Below are 19,225 nucleotides of genomic sequence, written 5' to 3' on the forward strand. Positions count from 1 at the left end.
CAGTCCCCATTTGCTTAAGTCTTAGATAATGGTTTGATGTGTCTTAATCAAGTCTCCTTACTTTTCCTTGTTCTGATTCATTTACCTGCAAACTGTAGTCTAAAACCTTTGCCAGCTGGGGACAGACACAAATACAACTCCTGTAAGCTGCAATTGCCTGTGCAGACTCTTCATGCCAGACATGAGCTAATCAAAGCACTGATTCCATTCTTAAAGTCATAGATGAAAACACCTATAATCCCAGCACTCAGGAGACAGAGATGGGAGAGTCATGTAAGTCTGAGGCCAGCCAAGGTTACATAGAGAAATTCTGTCTCAAAACCAAGAAATAAAAATGTTCCTGGAATTTCTGGAGAAGGTTAGGATTTGAGGTTTACAACTCAATTTAGAAATCATTAATCATCAGTATAAATCTGTGTAAAATAAAATATTATATCTGTCACATTTAGTGTATAAGATATGAGACTAAAATAATTTGAGCCTCCATTTTAGAGTCTTTTCCTGATTTTTAAATTGCATCTCAACTAAATTCATTTGCCTCAATAGCTACAGTGGCCCAAACACTGAGTATCTATTTCTAACAGGGCTCTTAGCTCATAGTCCAGCTGTTTCACTTTCTATGGGTTGTTGCCAAATGGTGCAACATCTGTAAGTGGTCTGTGGATACTTCTGACTTAGAAGGAGAATTGCTATTTTAGGTTCAATGCCTCAAGGGTAGGCTTCCTTGCTTATACTTTGATATTTCTCTTAGCACATAAGTATTTCAAGTTGTACAAATATATAGAATGACCATGATTTCACCTGTCATCCATGTCTTTGTTCACATCTAAATGTCGGTAGCTAATACATCTAAGTGCTAAAAATCTAGGCTTGTAGAGAAGACAAGTTTTTAAAGGATGTTCAGACTTCACAGAATTAGATAATGGACATGAAAGTGGTTTGGGATGTACAGCGCTCTTTGCAAATTGTGTATTTAGAAAATAGTGGCTGGAGATATGCCTGCATTAGAGAAGTTCATGTCTGCAAGCATGAGGACCTGAGTTCAATCCCTAGAAGTACAAAAAGGCAGGCAAGATAATGTGGCACGTGTATTCCCAGCACAGGAGCCCACTGGCCAGCCAGCTTAGCCTGCCAGGTGAATCTCAGAAATCAAGATGGACAGTGCTGAGGAACGACAGCCTGTGTTGTCTTCTGGCTGATGCATGCACATCCATGGTGCATCTCCACACATACTCACACATGCAGGCATGCAGCACATGTACACACACACATACACATACAGACATCATTTCTTATGAGAGTGCTGTTGATAAGAGTTTAGTGCATGATACTCAACCCTTATCAAGGAGGCCCCATGGAAGGAATCTGGTCTTTGGAGGGTGACCTTGATTTGTATTTGGAATCTAGTTCTTAACAGCTGTGGTGTTGTAAGAGAATTTAATCCTCTGTACTTAAGTTTATTTATTTATAAAATAGGGCCAATAAAGTATTTTATTGCCGAAGAATGTTGAGGACTAAATTAGAAACATACCAAGCATCCCACATTAAAAGATTTCACCTTCAGATGACATATGAATTCATAGATATGATATTACTATTAATGATATGTTGGTTCTAGCAGGCAATGTTTGAATTCTTATAGCCTTTAACTTGTTGAAAGAGGTCTTGGCTAATTGCCATCGAACATTATAAATATAAATATAATACATATTCTACTGGGACCTTTTCTATATGGAAAAACATTACAGGTTCAAAATGTTTTCTTCCCCTTGTCCTTTTTATACTATGGCAAAACAAATGAACAAAAACCAAAACAACATTCTGCTTCCACCAAGGACTACAGCTGAGACACAGAAGTGATGAAAATGAAATAAATATTTTATTCTGGTTTTGTCTCTAATATTGGTACTACAATTGAATTTGCAACTACTAACGATCGTGTGCCTTTTATTTAGGCTTCTAGAGTCAGGTCAGTGATTTTTTAACATCCTCTCTAGAGATGTCACTCTCCTCTGATGGGACGGATCCTCACAGCCCTTTTATTCAGAGCCTTTCTTTAATTGCTGTCTACGATTACCTCTCCCTACTCAGAAACCTGGGGATGGGGCAGTTTACATTTTCACCAGTGTCAGCAGCATCTCCTCACGCCTGTGTCTCTTTTCTTGTGACTACTGAGATGCATAGTTGGCTCTAAGAAGAAAACCTGGCTTGGGCTGCCAGGATTTGTGCTTCTCCTTCGGCAAAGTTCCCCCAGTTTGTATCTCTGAAGAGGGCTTTAATCACCTGGGCTCAGGCTCGCTGCTGAAAGCTTTAGGAGTACGGCAGAAATGGTAGATTAGCCACATTTAACAAAATAGAAAGTTTTCATTGTGTCATAAAAAGCCGTATTGATCTTGTCCAGGCATTGACTCCGGGGCCTTTTAACAAACCACTGTGTCTAGACTTGCAGGCTAGAGCCCGCAGTAAGAACAAAGGAGGGTCTGTGATGCAGGCTGCCCTCTCTCCTCTGTAGGAAAGGCTGAGGGAGTAGCTACCAATTCATCTTTCTCAGTGGGATTGACCTTAAAGGACTACCATGATTTTATTCTGCTGTGGGGAAAATAAAATGTTGAGAGGTTTGTGGCGCATCCCAGATGCCAGCTTACCTGGCTCCAGGTATCTGCTGAGGAACGATTACACCATAGCAAGTTCATGTGTCTTATTCTATCCTAAGATTTCTATCTATCAACATAGTCTCTCTTTGCCCCCAAGGAAGTCAGTGGTACCAAGGTCCTGGGCAAAGCAGGAGTCCGATACTCAATGAAGGACACAAATAAACAATGGTGACTTCAGGGTCATTGATCAGTTCAACTGCATATCTATTTAATTCAGTATGACTTTAGCCCTTTTGTATCTACATGGAAGATTTTGAAAATGCATGGGAAATTGATGCTCACAGTGTATGGCTGTTATATGCACATCTTTGTATAAAACAACCTAATAATCATCCAAGATTGGGGGAGAGGAGTGATTAGGTGTTTTATTAGAATTGCCTGCAGAGATTTTAACTTGTAAAAATAAGGAATATTCAAGTCATTAAAAAGTATGTAGTTATAGTGGAAGTTATTACTACCATTAGGAATCAACCTTTAGATTGAAGAAATTTTAATATCCTGCTATTGTTTGCTTTATGTCTTTTCATAAAGACTTGGTCTTGCTGGGATGACAAGACAAGTAGAATCCCAGCATTCATGAGGTTAAAAGAGGAGGATGGAGGGCCAGCCTGGGCTGTGCAGGTTAACTCTATTTTACAAGGAAGATTTAGTCTTGGTCCCATTATTTTTTCCTTCCTTGGGAGTATACACTATATAAAATTAATGAACATACTCCTACATGTTTTCTATTATTATTACTATAAATAACATAATGGTAAGCAATGACTATGTACAGTAGCTACATTATTTATACCCTGCTATAGTTTGTGTTCATTACTCTCTATATGTTCTGGGCTTTGTGAAGGAAATATTGGGTCAAATATAAATATACTTAATGCTTTGTACTTTCCCAGTGGCTACTCAAGTTAACCTTAGGAATTCCACTACCCTGCTTTCCCCTCCCATGATGGGAATTTTTAACTTCTAAAAGTTGTAAAGGAAGTTTCTCAGAACACCTCATTTTCTCTGGAGACTCATACTGGAGAGCTTTGCTGATAAGATAGTTTAGTTATAGATTTCCTGAGAGAGAAGATACCATAAAGCATCTTCTAAGGCTTCCTCTACTCTGTAGTAATTTGTTGTGGAGGGTTCTGCACTTGTTTTCATCATAAACTAAAGAGAAATTGGATGGAACAAATATTTTTTAAAATCCATGTGGGTTAAAATTGGTATTTTTATTTCTGAGTATCTGTGCATTTTTAAAAATTCTGTGAGCTTTTCAAGACTTTATATTTCTTTCTGAACATGCATGTGTAGAGACAGTGAACATCTGATTTTGGTACTAACTAGGGCCCATGTGTGTGCTGTTGTTATAGTCTTTGCTCTGAGTTCCCTCTGGGTACTTTTTATCCCGCCTAAGTTTTTCTCACCCCCTCTCTCTCCCCCTGTGTTTGTTGATATATATAATTGCATGGGTATGTGTATATGGAGGCCAGAGGTTGACATTGAGTCTTTCTCAACCATGCTGCATTTAGTTTTTGAGACAGACTGTCTCACTGAACCTGGAGGTCAGCAATTTGGCTAAGCTATGGCCAGCTAACTCCTGAGATCTTCCTGTCTCTGCCTCCTTAGTGCGAGGATTACAAGTGCATAACAGCACACTTTTTTAAAAAAAGATTTATTTTATTATGTATACAGTGTTTTTGATCTTAGCCATTCTGACAGGTGTAAGGTGGTATCTCAGAGTCATTTTGATTTGCATTTCCATGATGATTAGGGATGTTGAGCAATTCCTTAAATGTCTTACAGCCATTTGAGCTTCCTCTGTTGAGAATTTTCTGTTTAGTTCTATAGCCCATTTCTTAATTGGACTTGTTGGGTGTTTTGATGTCTAATTTCTTGAGTTCCTTATATATTTTGGATATCAGCCCTCTGTCAGGTGTGGGGTTGGTGAAGACCTTTTCCCATTCTGTAGGCTGTCGCTTTGCCTTGTTGATCATATCCTTTGCTCTACAAAAGCTTTTCTGTTTCAAGAGGTCCCATTGATTGATTATTTCTCTCAGTGTCTGTGCTACTGGTGTTATATTTAGGAAGTGGTCTCTTATGCAAATTCGTTCAAGACTACTTCCTACTTTCTCTTCTAGCAGGTTCAGAGTAACTGGATTTATGTTGAGGTCTTTGATCCACTTGGACTTAAGTTTTGTGCACAACGACAGATGTGGATCTATTTGTAGCCTTCTACACATTGATATCCAGTGATGCCAGCACCATTTGTTGAAGATTCTTTCTTTTCTCCATTGTACAGTTTTGTCTTCTTTGTCAAAAATTATATGTTTATAAGTGTGTGGATTAATGTCAGGGTCTTCAATTCGATTACATTGGTCCACATGTCAGTTTTTATGCCAATACCAAGCTGTTTTTATTACTGTAGCTCTATAGTAGAGCTTGAAGTCAGGGATTGTGATGCCTCCAGAAGTTGTTTTATTGTACAGGTTTCTTTTAGCTATCCTGGGTTTATTGTTTTTCCATATGAAGTTGAGTATTATTCTTTCTAGGTCTGTGAAGAATTGTGTTGGGATTTTGATGGGGATTGCATTGAATCTGTAGATTGCTTTTGGTAAGATTGCCATTTTTACTATGTTAATTCTGCCTATCCATGAGCATGGGAGATCTTTCCATTTTCTGACATCTTCTTCAATTTCTTTTTTCCAGGGACTTAAAGTTCTTGTCATACAGGTCCTTCACTTGCTTAGTTAAAGTTACCCCAAGGTATTTTATATCATTTGTGGCTATTGTAAAGGGTGATGTATCTCTGATTTCCTTCTTAGCCTGTTTGTCCATTGTATATAGGAGGGCTACTGATTTTTTTGAGTTTATCTTGTATCCTGCTATGTTGCTGAAGGTGTTTATAAGCTGTATCAGTTCCTTGGTTGAATCTTTGGGGTCACTCAAGTATACTATCATGTCATCGGCAAATAGTGAAAGCTTGTATAGAGTGTTCTGCCTGCATGTATGCCTGCTTGCAGGTCAGAAGAGGGCACCAGATCTCATTACGGATGGTTGTGAGCCACCCTGTGGTTGCTGGGAATTGAACTCAGGACCTCTGGAAGAGCAGCCAGTGCTCTTCACCGCTGAGCCACCTCTCCAGCCCCCATAACAGCACACTTGACTCTTTTGTATATGGACTCTGAAGGATCGGACTTTGGGCCTCACGCTAGTGGAGCCAGCATTTCACCATCTGAGCCATCTCACCAGCCCTAACTTTCTTTTCAACTTCTTCCCAGCTCCACGCCACTGGTAAAATAACTTCTGTCTTCACAAAGGACCCAGGATAAGTTCTCACAATGCATGACTTTGTCTGACAGTATAATTCCTTTAGATTGTAAGTTAGATTAAAAAAAGAAAAGCAGGTGGAACAAAACTATAAATGTGCATCTTACTCTTACTGATCTAGGCCAAAACATGAGAAGATTCATAGACTTATGGGCATGCATGTGGATTTATGTAACTATTTAAAATTAAAAAAATAAAAACAATTTAAATCTTATTTCTAGAAAGGCAACCTGGGTTAAATTCTCTACCATGTTTTAAATCACTTATATACTTGTAACTTAGAAAAGTCTTCAGAGATGCTATGAACCCAGAGTTAGTGATTAAATTAATGATGTATTTACTTGTAATTTTCCCTGGTTCTAGCATGTTGGGTTCTGGAAGCAAAGGGCCAGTTAGGATCCTTTATCTTTCCTGAAGCTCTTATGTTAGTGCCTCTTTCTATGTTTGTTGGGTTCTAAGGTAACAGTCATAACACTCGGCTTAATTTCTGACCCAGTTGTGCAAGTGACCCAAGCATGACATCCTGGGTCAGGCCTAGGCTCTAAACATCAGTTTAGCTGCATTTTCTGCTCACGGCTTTCCTTTGGACATGAGGGTGGCCTTCCTTATCCACTTCCCTGTGAATTAGAACCACTCCCTCAGTGGTCAGCAGAAGAACTGGAGAACTGCAGGGCTTCTTGTGCAGGTCTACTCTGATGGGCTTCTAACACAAGAGACTATAGTGGACTCAAAAGCCTGAAGAAAGGGCAGGTTTGCAAGAGAGAGAAGCCCTCTCCCCACCACAATGGGAGCAGTGAGCACCTAACTGAGAAATTCAGGCTTCTGTGTATCAGACCCTTCCTGGAATACCAAAGAGATCAATCACTTTCCCTCTCGTTGAAGAACACATTGTGCAGAGGAGACGACATGATTCAAGTGTTACTGTCAACCTCTGCTTGGGTGAAGGGGAAGGAGATGTTCTCAGGGCTTGATAGGGATAGGGAAAGATTCCCCTCTACAATATACAGTATTCCATTTGTGTGTATTGCTTGACCCACAATTAAAAAGAGAAGTGGGTAGTAAAAAATATGTAATTAGTTTTGTGAACATGCATCCTAGTGGCTAAGGGTAAACAAAATATGCTTCATATTACATAAATTATTCTAAGTGGCAAGCAGTCATTCACAGGCAACACAATTGGCTTCGCCTCTGGTTTTCTAGCAAGCACTCTTCTTCTTCCTTGGAAATGTCTTCTAGCGCCTTCTTACCTCAGTGGCTGTTGTCCTCTGTCTGAATCTCAGACAAGAATAATAGAGCTACTTGGAAGTGGAAGATTTTCTTTGCTGGTTTCACATCCCCAGTGCTAGGGGACTCTGGTCCCACAATGGGTCATGAACCATATGCAGATGCCACTGAAGCAGTCACTGACCTTCTGATCGCCCCCTGAGCACCTAAGCTTTCTTAGGTGTTCACAAAATGCTACAACTTACAACTGCTCTTTCATTCTTTCCTTTGTAAGTGAACTCGTAACAGCTAAAATATACTCTCCTGTATGATGGTCTGTTATACCTTCTGTGTGCCTGGATCTGCTCAGATGCTCATTACACTGAAGTATAATTCTGTGTCTGTGCTTACATTCTCAATAGGCATGACAGCTAATATTTCTAAGACTGGGAACTGAGCCAAGGACTTGGTGGTCTTCATGCTGTGTTAGTTATTTTGTGTGGTTGTGGCCAAAATACTTGACACAGATAATTTAAGGAGGAAATACTTATTTTATCTCATGTTTCTAAAGATCTCTGTCCATCGTTGTGGGAAAGGCATGGTAGGATGACACAGTTCATGGCAGCTGGAACCTTTGACAAAGGCTGCTCACCTCTTGGTAGACCAACTGTAACACATGCCACATATCAGCTGAACAAATGATATACATTATTTTCATTAGGAAGATAAACAAACAAACAAACAAATAAATAATTAGAAATTTAAGAAAAGGCTAAATTCCTACAGATTTCAGTAAATTGAGAAGCTGATAGTGAGATCCAAGTCTCCAACTGAAAATCTTTATCGGTACAAGCCAAGCATCAAATTAATAGTACAACTCTATGGGTTGTCCCATTAGTATGAGCATGGCAGTCCCTGGCACTCAACAGACATTCAAAACAATTTAGCTTCAGGGCTTTTCTTCTTTTGTAAAAGGTCACCCAATTATTCCTCTCTCCTGGGACTTGGTACATCACCAGCACAGGGCATACCTGTGACCCTTTCCTCCTTACAGGGATGAACAAAAATTTCAATGTATTGTCGTGCAATTGAGAGTGTTGCAAGGCTTCAGGATGCCATTAGCTTTCTAGTGATTTCAGTGAAGCGTGGTTTCCCAGGCCATTTTTTTTTTTTCACGGACCGAGGGAGCTTTCCTCACCAGGATGTAGGCTGTTTATTTTCCAAGTGACAACTTGATTTACTGTTTTCCTTCTCATCACTTTCAAGAAGCCTCTGCAGGCTGGCAAGGGACCCAGGCAGTGTGCAGAAGTCCATTTATTTCTCTGCTGCATCTTTCCTACGAACAGTCTGAGGATAGGGGGTTGGAAATGGCCCAAGGAGGTCAGATGTCCTGTGTGTTGTCCTTTGTAGTGTGGCTTGCTCATAGTGACATAAATACTACTGTATGCTGGTCCCCTCTGTTCTGAAAATACCCGTGGGGTAGATGTGGCAAGCAAAGGATTCTGTCATTTTTCTTTGGAAGGGTAGCTCTGCAGTTGGGTGCGTCTTCATGCTTTGGCCTTAAAACATCTCGAACGGAGAATGGGACAGGCACTGTCAGAAGTGCAGTCACATGAGTCTATTGTCTTTTAACCTATGTGAGGATGTGTTCTTTCTCACATTTGGTATGTGCGGTTAGGTTTTTGCACAGTAGACATCTGTCTAGCAAGGAGTTTCACTTTCTTCTCATTTTGCAAATACAATCCATACACAGTCTAGCAGAACGTTTGAGCATTGCATTGGCTCCCAGCTCTGAAAGGCCTTTGGGTGGGGTGTTCTGGTTTTTATGTTAGCTCTTTAGCATGTTGCATGGAAAGGGAACAGAATTGTCCAAACCGTAACTTGTACTTGGCTGGTTGCTGATTCGCCTGCTTCAGCCCAAGGCGCCTTTCAGAATTGAGTGGATGTGAAGTCTTCTTCCATTTGTGTCCCTCTCCTTCCCCCAGGGACAGGCGGAATACTTGTAAATTTGTCAACTCTTCTCTCCCCACAGCTGTGTTACCCCTGCTTTGGACTCCTTGCATCATTCCCCTTCTCAGGGCCTTTTCGCCTTGAGGAGCAATGGTCAGAGTAGCCAAGCAATCTGTGAATTCATAGCTAGGGAAGCCATTCTTTCCTACTGTGGGCATAGGGAGGAAGCCTCATATGGCCTCTGCTGTTTGTGGAGTCGGATGAAATGAGACTGCAGACCAGTCTGAGGCCCCAGGCCAGCTCTTTGTCTAGTAGGGAGGGCAGCAACAGCCCATGTGTTTTTGTGCCTCATTAGTTCTGGGTGGGCCAAGCCAGGATGGACAGCCACGGTTATCTTTGCATCAGTGCAGACTGAAGTACTGTAAGGCTGGATGAGGCCAGTTTGAAGGACAAAGGATAGCATGATGTGCACAGTTTCATCTCGGAGGCTCATTATGAGGAAGGTTGGCTTCGCTAGCTGTCTGGAGCACAGCAGGTGTTCTGCGCAGGGCCACTGGTTTTAGCCACTCCAGAGGGGGTTGCATTTTAATAAACTCTTTTAAGTGTCTGACTTTTTCCACCAGAGAATTTAGAGGAAACTTCAGCCTCCTCCCTTGCTTCCCTGTTTGGATTCCTCCTGCCTGGGTGGTCCTTACCTGTCACGATCACTGATTTTACCCTTTGACAGGTTGAACTTCACTCAGCTGTGATACCTCACACAGTCGGTGCTCTGCACCTTTCCTGAGATTTAGAGGCACAGTGAGTCTGTGATAGAATAGCAAAAGCAATGGACTGAGAATCAGTCCCAGTACTGTGGGGCTTGGAAGCACCATTTCCTACTGTCTTGGCTAATCCATCCAATGTCCCTGCACCTCTATTTCCTCACAGTGTCTTTACTTCACCACATTGGTATAAACACATCACCCTGATCTCACACTGGTCTCATGGACAGCTGAGACGATACAAGTAAAGTGAGGAAAGCATTTGGAAATACATTTCACATACAGAAAGGTGTAAACATCTGCTTCCAAAAGTCCCTGAGTTCCTCTTTACCCAGTCCTGATATGCTTCTCATTTGAGTGCCCTCTCCACACTACTATGCAGTTTCCCTTAGCTGTTTCTGCTAGGGACATTTTGCTTCTTTTTGTTCTTGCCCAGTAAAATTTAAACTCCACTCCATGAATTATAGAGACCAAGAGGCTGAGCCACTCTATCAACCCCTGGGTTCAAATGTGTTTTTACAAAAATTGTGATCTTTTAGTAAAAATTGAGCATCTTTCATTCCTATCAGTAAAATATGCAATGGACCAAACTTGATATGCATGCTTTATAACTCTAGCATTATAGAGGAAGAGGCAGAAGGGTCATATGGTCCTTCTGTCTTTGGCTACATTGTGAGTTGGAGGCTTTCATGAGCCCATGTGTCAAAACTAAACCAAACACCAAACAATGAATTGTTCAGCAATTTCCTATGACTGTCTGTCTGTCTGTCTGTCTGTGTCTGTCTGTCTGTCTGTCTGTCTCTCTCTCTCTCTCTCTCTCTCTCTCTCTCTCTCTCTCTCTCTCTCTCTCTCTGTGTGTGTGTGTGTGTGTGTGTGTGTATTTTAATCTACAGACATCATTGAGGTTTTAAGACACCAAGCCACAAAGCCACACTTCTTGTATATCACAGTAAGAAAATATTTCACAGAATATTTTAAGCTGCTTTGGAATTTCTTCAAGAGTTATTATTCTATGAATCACTAGTTGGATGCTTTTTATTTTGGAATTGTGGAGAACAGAATTGAATAAATGCTTGTTAATGCTATGTATATTTCAGTACTTTGATTAGCAAGCTATTTGAAAGACCAGTACTTCATGTACCTTACACAAACTGATTTAAAACCTCTAGCTATACATATCTAGATTCAATCTAGTGTTTAATCAATTGGACACTTACAAATAATGGGTAAATGATTTGCTGTCATAAGGAGCTGAGCTCTGCTTTCACACAGTGACAGTAGCACTTTTATTTTAATACTTACACAATAGATAGTAAACTTTTGCATGATATCATTTAGATGGATCTCAACAGCCCATTAGCTGCGTTGGTGCCTTCTCTCTTGCCAAGCCATATCTCTATGCTAAGCTGCTGTGTGCTGTGTTACATAATCCCCTGCATTCATTTTCTCCACCTGTTTAGCTTGAATACGTACAAGGTGACTGCATTGTCCTTTTAGACCCCCTTCTCACTATAAACATCGTGTATAGGAAATGAATTTGGGACACCGTTTTCTTTTTTTCCAGTGGAGGGTTTGGAGAATTGAATCAACTCAGAAATGTATTTTGTCACTCTCTGGCTCTGCCCTTCTGGTTATGTTGACTGTCAGCCCAATGTGGCTTTCAAGGTGATAAGAATATGCTTGAGTCTCAGCTACTGGAACAAATTAAGACAGGTCAGAGTCTTGGGAGAAAAAGTATTTCCACTGTGAGGGTGTGCAATAGGATAATCTTCTAAAAGTCCTTCTCTGTCTTCTTCCTAGTCTTTATTTGCTTTGAGAGAATGGGGCATGCATTGTCAGGTGTCTCCTCTCAAAACTCAGGAAGATTAAATCCCATGAATTAAAACTGAAGTAAGTTTGCTAATCTAGAGTATGATTTGGAGAAAACCTCACAGCTGTCTATTGTTTTTAATGGACACCTGCTGGGATGAGAAATCTGGGCAGTTGGGATGATGCCACTCTTGATCACCAGCTCTGGCCCAGGGAAGAGGTAAATGGAACAAATGCACCATTCAATGGATAAATCAGGGAGGCTGTGAACTGCTTCAACAATCTCCATTAGATATTTGCAGTGGAAGACACTTGGCTACATACAATTTCCTCTGGGATATTAGCATAAATAAACACATGATTTGCATAGACATTTTCCTCTCACAATGGTTTTATATCTTATTTATTTATTGTGGTATTCTCTTTTCTGTGGTAATGCCACCATTTGTTTTTCTTTTTGTGGCCTTCTACATAAAAGAAAATTTCTTTTTTAAAATATATTCAGAATCCACAGAGGAGAAGGAAACATTTCTTTTGATCGGCATATGTGGTTAACCTTGGGGGACGGAGAGGGGTTGGTTTGTAGCTCACTTTACCTAGTGTCACTTTGGTTTACAAGTCCACAGCTCCATGGAACCACTCACAGACTTAGAGAAGTTAGTTGGAAGCTTGTAGCATATTCTGAAAGTCACAGGAACAGGTGAAGATCAGATACCCTTCAAATCCTGGCTATCACACAGTGTGTCATCTTGGGCACTCACTTACTCCTCCACATCAATTCTTCCTTAATAAAATAAAGACATTAAATCAGACAATCCCTAAAATACCTTATAACTCAAAAATTTATTATTTTGACAGATTCCTTCTTCTAATTATACGAAAACTATTCAGCACAGTCTGGCACATTAAATCACATGCTGATACCTTGCTGTTGTGTGTCCAGGCATTCCCCTTTAAAGGGTCCTCCATGATTAATGTGAGCTCTGCATTGCTCTCCTTGCTCCTAGTTCAGCAGCTACAACTTGTAACTTAGGTTTTCAGAGAAGGTGTCCGTTGGTTTGCAGTGTGTGGTGCCAAGGACCACACAGCAGTTGTTGTGAATCTCCCTCTCTATAGAGAAATAACTTAGTTGTGACAAGTGTGTGTGTGTGTGTGTGTGTGTGTGTGTGTGTGTGTGTGTGTGATTGTCATCTATTCTAGATCACAGTCATTTCCAGATCTGTTGTTTAGTTGCTATTTAACAAGCATGCATCTCCACAAATGAGAAGAGAGATTATGATAGTAGACAGGGCACTATAGGATTAGATTGAGTATATTTCAAAGATACACAGACAGTGTCAAGTTTCAGCTTTCTGACTTTTTGAGTATATTTTTAAGAAAACAAACGAGGCATAAATATGTGCTAAGTGTTACTTGTTTGCTTATTCCATATATAATATGAATAGGCATACACATATATGAATGGGCATATACATATATGAATGGCTATGCACATATATGGATGAACAAATACATATATGGATGACACACACACACATATAATTATATGGCTGCACACACACTTATGGTTGGAAACATACACACATATACCTGCTGCAACTTAGCTATCTATAGGTAAGCAGGTATCGTTGCTTATAACTGTAAGTGTACAAAACTATGCAGGTAGACACACCATTGAGCCTCTGTGTAACATGTAGAAGAAACTTTATTTCTTCTTTTTTTGTAGTTTTAATTCCTGCTTTCACAGTTTAGTACTATGATGTTATGACTAATTTAGCTATTTGTAATAGGTTTTTGTCTCTCAACATAATAAGAGTGACTTTTTTACTTCATTTTATTACCATGTGATTTGAAAATATGTTTTATTTTGCTTAAGTAATTTATGTAGAGCTGAGTTAGTTGATAGGAATCTGAGCTGCGATAAATTTAGTTTTGGCTTGTGTAGCTGAAAGTTTTTCTGTGTTCTGCCTGGCAAATCTCTCTCACCCGCCAGTCCTGCAGCCACTCAGACCCAAGTAAACATACAGAGGCTTATATTATTTATGAACTGTATGGCCATTAGCTCAAGCTTATCACTGAGTAGCTCTTACAGTTAAATTAACCCATAATTATTATCTATGTTTAGCCACATGGCTTGGTACCTTTTCTCAGTTCTGCTTTCACATCTTTCTTCCTCTGTGTCTGGCTGGCGACCCCTGACTCAACCTTTCTCTTCCCAGAATTCTCCTTGTCTGCTCATGCCACCTGTACTTCCTGCCTGGCTACCGGGCAATCAGTGTTTTATTTATCAACCAATCAAAGCAACACATTCACAGAATACAGAGTAGTATCTACAACAGGCTTGTAAGGTTGATGTAGGTTAGCTAAGGGAAAATAGAATTTCCCCATCCACAGTTTGTAGCTCCCAATCTTTAAATTGAAACTATATATCTAGATGTATCTAATTGCCAATTTTCTTTCATTAATTAAGTTCTTTTAAAGAGCAGTTCACTGAGTCTGATATGAAATACTACATTCTGAGTTTGCCTATCAAGAGAGTACATAGAAGCTCATATTCTATGTGCCAATATTGTGGATCAAATAAACTACAAATTAATCAAATTAGCTGTATGTTATTCTCTTAAGTTAAAAAGCACACTTTGTAAGTACCTGGAAGTCAAGGCTGGAGTTTAGAATTTTTGACTCCTTGGGTAATAGTGCTGCAGGGAGACTAGGCACCCCTCTGGTTCTGAGCCCATGAACTTATTATACTTCCTTAATTCTCTTCCCACATTCAGCTCCGTCTTATATTTCAAGGTATCTAGGATTAATGCATATGCATGCCACAATCTACCTCACAAGCTTTGTTTACTGATGTGTAGATGCCAGCACCATCTTTTACTTTCAGAAAACAGTAGGTCCAGAGCAGATGCCTCCTCAAAACAGGCTCTGGATTAAGGAATTTCAAGGTGCCAATGTCAGAAATATGGTCTTGAAAGACTGTCTAGATTGCACTGAAATTCTGCCTTGGCCTTGTTATCCTTGGGGGATATGGCTGTGTCAAGAGCAAGTTCCAGTCAGGAAGGGGCATTCTGATATGAAACCTCTTATCTGCCCAGAGCATAAGGGCTCTCTGAGTGCATCTACGGGTTTGTGTTGCCTTCTGGACAAAGCTCATTACCATGTTCCATATTGTACCCTTTCCCTCATCTGACTATTACCTTCCCTGGTCCATTCTTCTGCTTAATAATAACTCAGTCATGTTCCATAGATCTCCTGACCTTACCACAGAAACCACAGTTAGCTAGGTTTCTGATGAACAGAAATCAAAGGCAAACCTTTTGAGGTAATTGATTTCCAACCTATTGTTTAATAGAACTTACCAAGAGCTAAGGAGTCCTTTGTTAGAAAGGACAGTTAATTATCTATTTTGAACCAGATCTGCTGCAAGCATTTAAATACCATCCCTGATGCAAAAGTAATGGAAGCCCCACTTGACTATTTTGAATGAATTTTCTCCACAGGTTTTTTTCTTCCAGAACATTTGAAGGAAAGGCAGCCCACTCCCTTGAACTGTTTTGTTTGCTTTCTAATGTTGTATGGACACATAGTTTCTCTGTAGTCAGCTCTCCTGTTTTCCATAGTTAGGTAGGAGCCACCTAGAGTGGATTCTTGCTGGCCAAAGCATGACCACTTTGTCTTTTTCTTTGCCTACAGCTCGAGAGGAGAATGTGGCCACTTTCCGAGGCTCAGAGTATCTGTGCTATGACCTGTCTCAGAACCCCATCCAGAGCAGCAGCGATGAAATCACCCTCTCCTTTAAGACCTGGCAACGCAATGGGCTCATCCTACACACGGGCAAGTCGGCCGACTATGTTAACCTAGCTCTGAAGGATGGTGCGGTCTCCTTGGTCATTAACCTGGGCTCCGGGGCCTTTGAGGCTATTGTGGAGCCCGTGAATGGGAAGTTCAACGACAACGCCTGGCATGATGTCAAAGTGACACGCAATCTCCGGCAGGTAATGGCCCAGGGACAGCGAGCCTGGAAGGGCCATCTTAGGCAGGCACTTTGTGGGGCAGGTGACTGGTGAGGTGTCAAAGGCTAGGGATTTGCATGTAGATTATGCCAAAGTTAAACTTTCTCCACGTTTTTGCAATTTCACAAGGAAAAAAAATGATTACAGTATTTTTCTCCTTATACTTTAGTTCCACATTTGTACTTGTTATTTAGAGGAAAGAATAACAGTTGTATAGATAATAAAAATGATAAGTACTTCCATCCTTATTACTCTGCTTTCCTTTTATCATTTTCTTAATTACATTCAAATCTTATCATAGTATTGTTAAATTCAATTAGGGACAGCATTTTATTTCCACAGCTTGATGGATTGTCCTCATTCTTTGAGTATATGTTTTCCTTTTTAATTAAGTTAGCCATTGCCATGATGTCATAATAATTTTAATTCACTCCTGGAAAAAAAAAACAAACCTTTTTCTTTCTCCTATTAATTTAGCATCCCTCCCCACCTTTATTTATTTATTTATTTTTCTTCTCCCACTGTTATATGAACCTCTAGCCTTGGAATTAATTAGCTGGGATCTTTCTGAAATCATGTTTCTCTGTTCCCTGATGCTGTGGTCCTACTGCCCTTGTCTCTACCTCCGAGACTCTTCAGTTGCCTGGGAGGCCTGGCAAGTGGAAGCACCCAAATAAAAATGTCAACTGTGGAGCAGCTTTCCTGATGCTGTGCGTGCTTGAGAACTCCCATCGCTTGTGGATTCTAAGCAGGCAACTCCGTCAGGTGACACCAGGTCCAGAACGCCTGAGCCAAGCGAAGTTGTTTTCCATTTCATTACTAATAATGATAATAATCAAATCTTATCAGTACACATCAGCCAAAGAAAAGCATTGCCCATCAAAGCCAAGGTCTGTGCTGAGATTGCCTTTTTCATGTTTCTATTTTCAGTTGGTATTTTTCTCTACTTGTAAATTTGTCACGCAAACCAGTTGGACAGCATTCATCCTTTATTAATCAGAAAGCGGTATGTAAATTTCCAGAAAGTGCTTATCAAATTTTCTTCTGCAATATGATTGATTTAATGCTGTCTCGTGTAAACATGAAAGCCTAAGACATGACAGGTGTTTGCATATGTTTTCTGGTTGATAAAAGTATGACTCCTAAGAAATGCTAAACAAGTGGCATAGGCTGGCACACACTGGAAACACATTATAGTCAAAACACTCATCTGAAAATTTAAGTATATCAAGGAAGCCAACTGATTGGAAGATCCCATCCTGTTTATAGTAAAGTTGTCAAGTCACACAAGACTTACGAGTCCCCAACATTTTCACCACATAGGAATTCAAATTTTATGAGTCATTATTCTATGATTTCCCTTCAAGGTCAAATAATTCTAATATGTAAGTACTTTTGTTCATCACCTCCATTCATTGCTACCCAGAGGAACTTAACAATCAAGAGACTCCCAAATCAAATTTCCATTCGCAAACATGGACAGACTCAATGTATCTGGCCTGTGAACTCTAGACCAAAAACTGAATTATGACCAGTTTTGATTGGCATGGCCAAAATTATATCCTTGGAGCCTTAGTCATCTGAGGGGAAACTTTATGTTATGGGTAGCATTATCAGGTCAGAAGTCTCAACAAGTTGCTTCCTTTGCTCCCGCCCCACATGCATCCTCCTTATTCAGGAACCACTCTGAGTTGCTCACAAAACTCTCACTTTTGTTTCTACTTAAAAACACTTTTCCAGAGTTATCAGGCCCCAGTTAATCCCTTTAAACTAAGCAGATAAATTAAATGATAGTTGAAATTTATTGTTATGATGTTTCGGTCAGGAGCGTTGTGAAAAAATTTTACCCTGTAGAGTTTCTAATATATTCCAAGTTTGAAGGTCCGGTTCCTCTCTGTGACCTTGGATACGTCACTTCACCTTCCCGCATCACAGTGTGTGTTTGCAAAGTCTGATTACAATGCTCCCGAGCCTTGTGTGGTGGCTAAATATGCAAAGTGCCTTCTGTTCCAGAAGGATTATGAGCTCATCCATGGTCTGGGTGCTAGATTTGCTGTGACGTGCAAATGATTTACAAGCCGAGCATTCAGTCTCAGAGGTGACTGTTTCTGCCTGCTGCCAAGGGTGCAGGGAAATGGAGTTTCATTTTCTAATTAAAGCTATTGAGTTCTTGGGATTTGGAGAATTTCTTAGCTGAAATAATCTTGATCTCATGTAAAAAAAATATGTGTATCATTTAAACTCATTGAAATCCAGATTCAGAGAGAGAGTTGATTTTTTACAAATAAAGTCCATTCAATATTGTATTATCTAAGATTATTATTTTACCCATTGAAATATTTATAGCATCCTTTTTGAGTTCCCTAGAATACATTAGAAAAATGGGAAGCCTCTGTGTATTTCAAATAAACTGTAAATGGCTTCATAAATATTTGATAACAAGCTGATGGCAACCCATCTACTTTTTTTTTGGCAAAATCTAATGGCTTTGGTGGGAAAGATTTATCTGAGAAAAATTGGCCTGGGGTTTCATGAGAGTATCCCTTACCAAGGAGGGCAGAACTACTACTTTCTTTTTCCATGGCCACCAATATGTGGTTCTGTCCTTATGTCAACTCACAGCCAAGCCCAGATAGGAGCTTCAGATTGAAAGGCTTCAATGTGGACTGCCTGTGTTTGTTCCAAATTATAGTTGGGATTAGGAACCAAAACTCTGTGTGTGTGTGTGTGTGTGTGTGTGTGTGTGTGTGTGTGTGTGTGTGTGTGTGTATGCATGTGCGCATGTGTGCTTATTGCACAGAGAGAAGGATATTGTCCTTTATCTTACTAGAACCCAAAGTCATGTCTATCACGTAACTTGCTTTACATCTGGGTGCCTCTTTTGGTAAACCATGTACACAAAATAGATGGAAGGTTTTCCAGCCTTCCAGACTCCCAGCACAAAGGGTGTCATCAGTTTAGATTTGAAAATTAGTAGCAAAGAGGAAATTATTGTAGCGAGGTATTTTTCTAATCATGTTTATCTGCCATTCTTCCTGATATCTATTCACAAAATTGTTTAAAGGCTTAAAACTCAATGTTCCAGAGGAGTAGTGGGAGAGATTTCTCCCCAGCCATTCTGGCAAAGTAAAGAAATTAATAACTTAATTGGGTAATAAATAATCAGTTTGTGGTGTATCATTATGACATAAAGATTACAAACTACAAGGAAAAGAAATCTGAGAATGTTCCCATTGGCTCACAAATCTGCAGACATCAATGGGGTCATAGACAGTCTGTAGAGACTTAACGTATGCAGTGTAATCAAGGCTTGCTGTCTGAGGCTGTGTGCTAGCATTAGGTTCTTTGCAGGATGGCCCGTCTATATAGTTAGATTCAGACATGAAAACAAATACTAACATATCATTAGTATTTAGTTATCTGTTTGTCTACATATGGACTGGTATATTGGGCGGTGGTGGGGGAGTCTTTTCTTTCAGTACAAGGAAATGTGTATGCATTTGTTAGAGGGTGGGAAGGG

The 19,225-nt window shown here is 40.0% G+C and overlaps 1 protein-coding gene across 15 annotated transcripts in view; it reads left to right on the plus strand.

Annotated features, from left to right (window-relative positions):
• The window catches only part of Nrxn3 (neurexin 3), a 1,618,850-nt gene that overhangs the window by 441,098 nt on the left and 1,158,527 nt on the right, over positions 1-19,225 (plus strand). For all 15 annotated transcript variants that reach the window (XR_013044430.1, XR_013044432.1, XR_013044431.1 and 12 more), the window contains exon 5: positions 15,386-15,687. Coding sequence is in view for 12 of the 15 variants with exons in the window: in XM_076551152.1 (XP_076407267.1) it covers positions 15,386-15,687 (302 nt within the window). In the remaining 3 variants the exon portion in view is untranslated. The remainder of the gene's footprint in view (positions 1-15,385; positions 15,688-19,225) is intronic.

Source organism: Peromyscus maniculatus, chromosome 14, assembly GCF_049852395.1.
Source record: "Peromyscus maniculatus bairdii isolate BWxNUB_F1_BW_parent chromosome 14, HU_Pman_BW_mat_3.1, whole genome shotgun sequence".
Classification (NCBI taxonomy): Eukaryota; Metazoa; Chordata; class Mammalia; order Rodentia; family Cricetidae; genus Peromyscus; species Peromyscus maniculatus.